The sequence below is a fragment of the Orycteropus afer genome, unplaced genomic scaffold (assembly GCF_000298275.1).
Source record: "Orycteropus afer afer isolate SDZICR_OR568_19922 unplaced genomic scaffold, OryAfe1.0 scaffold00017, whole genome shotgun sequence".
Classification (NCBI taxonomy): Eukaryota; Metazoa; Chordata; class Mammalia; order Tubulidentata; family Orycteropodidae; genus Orycteropus; species Orycteropus afer.
Window position 1 is genome coordinate 12,598,221 of NW_006921604.1, and position 10,495 is coordinate 12,608,715.

Here is a 10,495-nt window from a genome sequence, read left to right on the forward strand (position 1 = left end):
TTGTTTTTCTCTTCCTGTTCTGAAATTCCAATGACACATAGGTTATTCCTTTTGATGGTATCCCACATGAACTTTAGGCTTTCTTCATTTTGTTTTGATTTTTTTTTTTTTTTTCTGATTGATCCCTTCCCAGAGAAGTATTCAGGTATTTGTCTTCAATCTTATTAATTCTGTCTTCCATTGCATCAATTCTACCCCTTTGCCCTTCCAATGTGTTATCTATTTCTGACAAGTTAGTATTAATCTTCTGGATTTCTATCTGTTGATTTAAAATCATTTCTAATTTTATATTTATTTTGTCATTTTGTTCTTGTATTTTCTTCCAAAATTCTTCGAGGGTTTTTTCTGTTTTTTCTTTGGTCTGTCTCAATCCTTTGAAGATGTATAAATATAATTCTTTTGAATTCCTTATCAGAGAGTTCCAATGCTACTTCTTCCTTGGGGATGTGTTCTGAGTCTGTATCCTGCTCCCTTATTTCTACCACTTTATCTTGCTTCTTTGTGTGGAGTGTGATGGCCTGTTGTCTCCGAGACATCATGATGTTGTATTTAGATCTCTGTTAACTGTTTTTGAAGAGCAGCCAAGGATGATTCAGGCTCTTCTTGGTGGATTTTTATCGTTGGCTCATTGGTGGAGAAGGAGGTGGTGGCTCTTGCTCAGTAAGTTAAGTTGTAGGAGGTGTGGGTGTAGTTGTATCTTATGGGGACTGTTGCTGTCTCCCACTCAGTTAGACAAAAATTACAACTGAATAACCATCAAAAAACTAAAAGCACATGGACCAGAAATACACCATGTAATCACACAGGAACAGTAACCAACAAAATAAAAAAGGGAGAAAAGAAGGGAAGAAAACAAGAATACCTGCAATATCTGGGGATAGAGCACTAAGAGTAAAAAGGTAGAGAAGGAGAATAATGACTAAAAAAATGGGGAAAAAAAAATAAACCACAAGAAAAAAGTGGGAAAAAAGAAAAAAAAAAAATTTTTTTTTTTTTTTTTTTTTTAACCAGGAACAGGGGAAAGAAAAAAAGCTGTAAACTAGGACCTGGAAGGGGATGAATAAAGAATAATAGTAAAGAGGAGAAAAGTATTAATAATAATAATAATAGTAGTAGTTTTGAAACAGACAAATACAAACAAACTAAACACCAGAAAAAAGAAAAAGAAAAAAGTCGGTGGAGGACAGGGCAGGGCACCCAATCCCCGTCCGAGCACACAGACTGGGATGGAGTTCCTGCAGGCCCAGAAGGTGGGTGGGCATGGAGGATGGCTGCACCTCCATTCACCAAGTGGGTGTGGGGTATAAGAGTAACAAGAGGAATGTCTCACCTTTACAGTTGTGCAGGTGCAGAGTATCCTTGGGGTTACTGGCAAGCAGAACCTCTTCTTAAGGCCCTGGAATCTTGTAGAGCACTGTCTCTTTAAATATCCAAAATGGTCAAGCCACTTGTAAACATTCAAAATGGTGGTGCCCTCCAGACAGGCAAAGTCCACACCTCAGCCTGTCCTCCTCTTCACTGCTTCTTCCCCTTTTATTCCACAGCCACCAGAGCAGTCCTCCATGCAGTCCCTGGCTAGCAGGGCTGATTTTTATGTTAATTCTTAGGTCCTACCACCACTCAGCATGCTCCAAGCTGTCTGTGCCATCAGGATCATTCAGGATCGCTGCCAGACCGCAGGTCTGTATGTCTCCTTTTTTTGGTATTTTCATGCAAATTCTTCTGCTGGTTGGGGTTTAGTCCACTTCTATATCCTTCCCTTCAAGGCTCAGGGGTCCAGGATTATCTTCTGTGTCTGTGTTAATTAGTTCCCCTTTTCTTTGTTGAAGAGGGTCTGTGCAGTCTTTCTGCCTATTCTGTCATCTTGGAATTGAAGCCCCAAACTCCTGTGTGTTAAGCTCATCCCATCTGTGGTATATTCTTGAAGGAGCAACACTAGGTAACCAGAGCAACCCTGATGCACATCCTTCCTAATTTTAAAAAATGCAATATCCCCTTGTTCTGTTTGTACAACAGCCTCTTTGTCTATGTACAGGTTCCTAATAAGCACACCTAAATGTTCTGGAATTCCATTGTTTGCAATGTTATCAATAGTTTATGATGATCCACAGTCAAGTGCCTTTGCATAGTCAATAAAACACAGGTAAACATCTGTTGGTATTCTTTGCTTTCAGTGAAGCTCTATCTGACATCGTTAATGATACCCCTCGTTCCATGTCCTTTTTGAATCCAGCTTGAATTTCTGAAAGTTCCCTGTGAATATACAGCTGTCACCATTTTTTAATTATCTTCAGCAAAATTTTACTTGCATGTGATATTAATGGTAGTTTGATAATTTCCACATTCTGTTACATCACCATTTTTTTTGAATGGGCACAAATATGGATCTCTTCCAGTCAGTTGACCATGCAACTATCTTCCAAATTTCTTGGTGTGAAGAAGTAAGTGCCTCCACCACTGCATCAATTTTTTGAAACATCTCAATAGGTATTCCATCAATTCTCAGAGCTTTTTTTTTGCCAGTACCTTCAGTGCAGTTTGGACTTCTTCCTTCAATACCACTGGTTGAACATCCATCAATTCTTTTTAGTACAGTGACTGTGTATTCCTTCCATCTTCTTTTGATGCTTCCTGCATTGTTGCATATTTTGCTCATCAAATCCTTTAACATTGCAATTCACAGCTCGAATTTTGTCTTCAGTTCTTCAGCTTGAGAAATGCCAAGTATGTTCTTTCCTTTTGGCTTTCTAGTTCCAGGTCTTTGCACACTTCATTATAATACTTTGACTTCTCAAACCACCCTTTGGAATCTTCTTTTCACCTGTTTTATTTCATCATTTCTTCCATTCACTTTAGCTACTCTCCATTCAGAAGCAAGTTTCAGAGTGAGTCCATTCTAACATCCATTTTGGTCTTCCTTTCCTGTCTTTTTAATGACATTTGCTTTCTTCATGTATGATGTTCTTGGTGTCATCCCACAAATCAACTGGTTTTTGGTCACTTGTGTTCAATGTGTCAAAGCTATTCTTCAGATGGTCTCTAAATTCAAGTGGGAAATAACCAAGGTCATATTTTGGCTCTCATGGAATTGTTTTAATTTTTTTCAGCTTTCACTTGAGTTTGCATATGAGAAATCGATGGTCTGTTCCACAGTCAGCTCCTGGCCTTGTTTTGATTGATGATATGGAGCTTTTCTATAATCTCTTTCCACAGATGTAGTCAATTTGATCCCGGTGTATTCCATCTAGCAAGGTTCACATGTATAGTTGCCATTTAAGCTGTTGGAAAAAGCAAAATGAGTAAGTCATTGGTCTTGCAAAATTCTATCATGTGATCTCCAGCATCATTTCTATCATCAAGGCCATAACTTCCAACTATCAATGCTTCTTCTTTGTTTCCAACTTTCACATTCCAATCACCAGTAATTATCAACACATCTTGACTGCATGTTTGGTCCATTTCAGACTGCAGAAGTTGGTTAAAAAAAAAAATCTTTAATTTCTGCATCTTTGGCTTTAGTGGTTGGTGCATAAACCAGTTTTGACTGGTTCTCCTTGTAGGCACCTGGGTATTATCCTATCACTGACAGTATTTTACTTCAGGATAGATCTTGAAATGCTTTTTGATGATGAATATGATGCTATATTCCTTTTCAATTTATCATTCCTGGCATAGTAGACCGTAAGACTCTCTGATTAAAAATGTCCAATGCCAGTCCATTTCAGCTTACTAATGCCTAGGATATCGATCTTCATCATTTCATTTCATGTTTTACATTTTTCAATTTTCCTAGATTCATACTTCTTACATTCCATGTTCCAGTTATTAGTGAATGTCTGCAGCTGTTTCTTCCCATTTTGAGTCGTGCTCCATTAACAAATAAAGGTCCCAAAACCTTTACTCCATCCATGCAATTAATGTCTATTCTACTTTGAGGAGGCAGCCCAAAGTCATATTTTGTGTGTCTTCCAACCTGAGGACTCATCTTCCTGCCCTGTATCAATGTTTTGCTGCTACTCATAAAGTTTTCCAGTAATATATTAGACAGTGCTCCACTGCTATTCATAATTAATAGCAGTGCTGATATGCATGGGTTCTCATGCTCTGTCTAAAGAAGCCACTAAAATGGTGTACTCCTGCAAAATGAGAGAGTTCAATGAGAAAAAGGAAGGCATGGAATCCATGGGATCCAAATGACTGTCTCAGAATCTCTAGACTGGTGACATCCAGTTCTGAGGCCTCTGGCCAGGTCCAGAATGTCCCCTTCCAGGCACTTCCTTGGAGCTCTCACATCATATTTAACTCATTCATCCAACCTGGATGTCCACTGCTTCTTCAGCTATCCTACCCTTTATGCCCAAGAGACAGAACAGGTAGAAGTAGCTCCCCTTATCCTCATTGTCACTCCTTACACCTGTCATCTGTCTCACCACTACGTTGGTAGTGAAACTACTTTTGCTGAATCACTAATTACCTCCTGTTTTCTGAATCTAATGGATATATTTCAGTTTTTCCCTTACTTGAACTCCACAGTATTTACTATCTGTTGACCATGCTGCCTTCCTTTTGGCTTATAAGAGAATATTTTCAAATAATGACATTTTACTAATCTCTTGCAGCCCCTCCCCCAAATTTAGAGAATTTATACTAGTTTCTTACCAGTCCTCTTGATTTTACCTTATACACAGTTGTGCAGCATAACATCCATTCAGGTAATGCCTGACCAACTGCATAGACATCCATGGAGCTTGGAGGAAGGGCTTGCTTGGAAGGGTGCCAGGAGATGTGCCAGCTTTGAATATGACAAGCTGCTGCTAGGCTCCAGTGGCTGCCTCTGCCTAGCTACAGCCAGTGAACCACAAACAGCAGTGTCAGACACTAGGCTATTGCCACTCAGCTCCATCCCTTGGAGCTTCCAATTCTGACCAAGCTCCCACACCACAAACCCAAAGATAGCCAATTGTAGGCACAAATTAGTAAACCCCGATGCTCTGGGGGCTAATGGAAAGCTGGAGCAGCTTATCCAGGGGTTAGTTTGATACATGTGTATCAAATACCAAACATATACATACTATATGGTGTGTACACAATGTCCAAATCACATAATGTCCTATTTCACAGAACGTGTCATGGATGTTAAGTGACATATACCTGTATCTATAAAGAAGAGCCTTGGTAGCATAATGGCTAAGCACTTGGCTGCCAGGTCAGTGGTTCAAAATCATCAGTTGCTTCTTGGGAGAAAGATGTGGCAGACTGCTTCTTGAAAGATTACAGCCTTGGGGCAAAGTCTACTCTGTCCTACAGGGTCAGTATGAGTTAGAATCGACTCAAGGGAAATGGGAAAAATTGGCCTGTTCCCTCTTGTCCTAATGTAACTGCCTTATTTCTAACCCTTATTATTTGCCTGTATTATGTAAATAGTTTCCTTCTACTGGTCTCCTTGCTACCATATTACCTCTCACCCCCAATTTGTTCTTCACAGTGTAGTCAAATTAACTCTAAAACAAATCTGATCATGGCATTGCCCCCGTGAAAACCTTTCAATAACTATTACTGTCATAGTTCCCTAGGGAGTCCTGGTGGTACAGTGGGTAAGGCACTTGGCTCCTAACCAGAAGGTCAGAAGTTCAAACCCATCAGCTGCTACACAGTAGAAAGTTGAAGCAATCTACTTCCAGAGTTATAGCCTTGGAAACCCTATGGGGGTCACTATGAGTCAGAACCATAGTGATTTGATGGCAGCAGGTTTGGTTTATTTATTTATTTATTTATTTATAGTCTTAGTTCTCTAATGCTGCTATAACAGAACTACAAGCGGATGGCTTTAACAAACAGAAATGCATACTCTTACAGTTTAGGAGGCTAGAAGTCCAAGTTCAGAGTATTGGCTCTCGAGGAAGACTAGACGGGAAGTCTGAGTTCAGAGTGCTGGCTGTAGGGGAAGATTTTCTCTTTCTGGATGGATTCTGGGTGGAGGCCCCTAGACCCTGGGCTTCAATTCTGATTTTCAGGCCCAGTGGACCAAGCTGGAGGTTTCTCCTAACTCATGCAGTTGCAGGGGCTGATGAACTCAAGATTGGCAAGCAATATAGCAGGCCACTGGGTGCTGACACTGATGAATCCAAGATTGGCAGGTAAAACGGCAGCTTTTCAGCTCACAGGCTGAGAAGGCAACAGTTTCAAGATCAACAGGCAACACAACAGGCTGCTGGTTAAAGTCCAGGAACTGAAGATGATGACTAGGCCAAATGCAGGATCTATTCCATATATACTGGAAACAGGCCACAACCTGATGGCAACTCCCCTTCAACTGATTAACTGCTTACAGCAGATTCCACCATGGAAGCAATTATACCACATCCAATCTCATCATGAAAAATAACCTCATCATAGCTGCCAAGCCACTCAAAATCATGGCCCAGCCATGACACAGAACCATAACTACCACAACTACCTGTAACAGCCAAGCTCTTGAGTGAGTCTATATTGGCCCCACAGACTATCTACATCACCAATCTCATTTCTCTACCTACATACTCTCCAGGAGACAAAATTAGTCTAGGAAACTATCCTGCTTCAGAAATTTGATGTGCTGTATCCTCTACTTATCTGCCTTGCTATCTCCTGCCCACCCTTCCAGATCCAGCACAAACCTCTCCTCCTGTCTGCAACCCCTGACCCACCCATGCACTTGCCCATACTGATCCTCTTGTGGTTCCACAGCCCAGTAAGAACTTTCTTTCATGAGGCTCTTAAATCTCCTTGGCTGGACAGGAGCAACTCAAAGGCCAGGGCTGTGTCTTAGTATGTCTGGGATGACCTGTGAGGCATACTTCCTGACACAAGGCAAAACAGAAAACCAAACTCACTGCCATCGACTCGTTTAGGACTCACAGTGACCCCTCCTTGGATTTCTGAGGCAGTATCTCTAAGGATCTCTGGTAACATAGTGCCTAAAGCACTTGACTGCTAACCAGAAGGCTGGCGGTTCAAACCCACCAGCCACTCCTTGGAAGGAAGGTTGGGCAATCCTACTTCCGTAGTGATACTGCCTCAGAAACCCAAGGAGGGGTCACTATGAGTGAGTTGGGCCGACTCCACGGCAAGTAACAACAACAATCTCTAGGGAAGTAGATTGCCCAGTCTTCCTTTTGAGGAGTGGCTGGTGGGTTTGAACCGCCAGCCTTCTGGTTAGCAGTCAAATGCCTTATAAACATTGCCACGAGAGATTCCGGACACAAGGCAGGCGTTCAAAAAAAATTGTTGAATAATTGAATGAGTGAATGGGGAAAACAAAAAAAAGGCCCCTTGCCCTGGCCATGGTCCAATTCAACTGTGGACCTGGAATGAGATTCTTCAAACGACTCTTAAGTGTTGGTTTCCTCCGAAGAGTTAGACCAGCAGCTCATGCCCCTACTGAGCCTAGCGTGGGCACTGAGGATCTTGAAGGTGTGTAAGTCCCTTACACGTGGAACGCAGCGCGCCCAGGAAGCGTAGCGCCACAAATGCTTCACTCACAAAGAACCTGACAGAGTTAAACCCAAGCCACTCCGCCTAGAAAGCGCAGGTTTGAAGGGCGGAAGAACTGAGACCACCCAGGCTCCACTCCCGCGCAGCTGAGACCACCCAAGCTCCACCCCCGCGGCCAGCTCGCTCCTCCCTCGCCGCATACATCACAGCCTCAATCCTTCCCTAACCACACCCCTTGTTCCGCCTCCAGATGACCCGGAAGTTGTCCCCACTACCGCTGCTTTCGTTCTTCCAGAATCCTTTGCGCTCTTCCTTTCCAACCTGGTCGTAACGCTGTGAGTACGCACGGCGGTCCTGGGCTTCGGGAATCTAGCTTCATCCTCCCCTGTGATTGTACTGATCAGGACGGCACGATCTTCCTTAAGCTGGCCCAAGGCTCCTTGTTCTGGGGAAATGGGTATTAGCTTTGCATTTAAGGGCTCCCGGTCCCCGAGAGGGAGGGTCTCTAGGGGAACCGGTGCCGCAGGGGTGTCTGGGGCTGGGGCATCTGAGGGGTGCCGGTGATGCTGCCGCTGAGTGGCCTGGTTGGCCGTCCCCAGACCAGAGGCTGCAGAGGTTTTGCTGGACCCTCCGCACGGAAGCGCCCTGAGGGCGGCAGCGTGAGGCCGGAACCTCTTTGAGCTTTCTTATCACCTGGTTTTAGATGGCTCCAGCAAAGAAGGGTGGTGAGAAGAAGAAGGGCCGTTCAGCTATCAACGAAGTGGTGACCAGAGAGTACACCATCAACATTCACAAGCGCATCCATGGAGTGTGAGTACCTCTGCAGTCACCTTGATGCTTGACCCAGATTTTTGGTTCTCAAGAGTCGGCCTAGTTACTGAAAGGCTAGGTGGTCTAGAACTTAACCTTTTTATTCAGAAGCTCTCAGCTATATTCCGTGGACTTTGAAATTTATATGATTGGAAGTAGTCTGAAATTAAGGGCTGGAAACGTGAATAGTGTCTGGGAGAGCTAGTTTTAGACAACTTATAATGATAAAATGTGAACACCATTCCTGCTCAGTACTTTTTATTGGAATTAAACCTGAGTAGCGCAGACGGTTAAGCGCTGGACTACTAGACAGGCCTGCTTCTGAAAAATTGAAGCCTTGAAAAGTTCTTGGAGCAGTTCTGTGCATGCATGGGTCACCATGAGTCAGAAGCGGCTGGATGGCAACTAAACAAGGGTAAAAGAGAAAAGATTGGTATATAGGGAAAGCAAATTTTAATGTCTCTAGTCCTCAGTAAAGTCAAAAAAAGCTGGGTCCAGCCCAGAATGTGAACACTTAAATGGGATTGTTTATTTCTTCAAGTCACAGATTGTATTACAATTTGTTGAGTTGTGATACCAGAAACAAAAGATGCTATAAAGTGACAGTGCTTTGAAAAGCTTATCAGTGGAATCATGGGACATTGTGTGGACATGTGAGGGTTGTGGATTGGTGATGAACAGGAGTATAGGGGATGATTTCGAATATGATCGTTGTAGTTCTGGTATTTTTTGTGGGGCTTACATTTTTGTTTTTGAACTTAGTTTCTCCCATTTTTGGAACAGGGCCCTTATTGCTGATAATGGAAACCAAATAATCCTCTTGCTGTAAACTGCTATTTGGGAGTATAATAGAAAACTGTTAGGCTGAGTTTTACTGAGGCAGCAGTCTAGAGCAGAATTTCTTACACTTAATGGGCAACTTGATCTCGTTTTGCCAGGGACTTGTGTGTGGTAGCATTTGCATTGAGCCTGGCATTTCAGCACTGCATCCACAGCCAAATACTGACTTGACTGCCAGGGAGCATTGTGTTCATTGTCTTATGTGGAGTCTGACTCTACAAAATTCAGTGTATTTTAGTATGAATGCTGCTTGTGAATAACAGCACATTTTTGTTTGAGGTGTACATGCTTCATTTCAGTGGGCATATCAAGCACCTAACTGTGTACCAGGCTCTATACTGGGCTCTGCAAGTGAAGGGTGAACCGAAGGCTCTTCCTGTCTTAGTAGAACAAGGCAGACAAGTATTTAGTTGTAAGATGGTCACAAGCACCAAGTGGAAAGTAAATCACAGGGTAGAGGGACAAGTATTGTTTTAAAGTTCACACAAATAATGGGGGTGAGCCATGCCGATAACATGTTTCCCTTTTCTGAATCCTTCCTTAACCTAATGTAAACTCGTGATCCCCTTCCCTAATACTCCTTCTCTTTCTCTTTTTGAGGTAGCCATTTTTCCATGCTTTATTTTTCTTTGTTACTTAATACCACCAGATATACTCAATATGTTACTTATATAAGCTACATGAGGAACAGGATTTTGTTTCACCTGCTACATGAATCCCTTAGTTATTTTTCAGTCCTCAGTCATCAACAGTTGACATTTCATCATTCCTTCCATAAAACACTGTTCATTTGACTTCCAAAGACTCCATAGGCTTGTGTTTCTTCCTACTTAACTAGCTCCTCTTCATCTTAATTTGTTGGTTCTTCTCACCTTTTCTCGATGTTGACTCTGTTCCTTTTTCAATCTAAGCTTGGACCGGTCTTACTTTAGATAGTGTCTACATGCTTTCTGAATTCTAGACTTGTATATCACTGCCTAGGTGATGTCTCTACTTGGGTGTTTGATAGCCATCTCAAACTTCACATGGCTAAAAACGAACTCCTGATGTCCCTTCTCTACCTCCAACCTGTTTTTCATTCAGTGACAACTTACCAAATCCTGTTGGCTCTTCAGACTACATCCAGAATCTGACCAGATGGCACCAATCCTGCTTCCTCATATTTACGGGTGGATTACAGTAGCAGCTCCTGTTGCTTGCCTCCCCCATCCCCAAGCATGGTCTGTTCACAAACCCTCTGTGCTGTCCAGTCTCATTCAGGTTAGAAGCTAAAGTTATTGCTATGATCCCATGAATTTGCCCCTTTATTTTCTTAATCATGCCAGGCATGGTTCTGTTTTCAGGGTAGCTTTTTTTTTTTTAGGATTTGGGT

General features: G+C 42.5%; 1 protein-coding gene across 1 annotated transcript in view; it reads left to right on the top strand.

Moving 5' to 3' along the window:
- Positions 1-8,176: 8,176 nt before the first annotated feature.
- Positions 8,177-10,495, top strand: part of RPL31 (ribosomal protein L31) — a 6,139-nt gene continuing 3,820 nt past the window's right edge. Inside the window, exon 1 of the mRNA XM_007959477.2 lies at positions 8,177-8,283. Coding sequence (XP_007957668.1) covers positions 8,177-8,283 — 107 coding nt within the window. The remainder of the gene's footprint in view (positions 8,284-10,495) is intronic.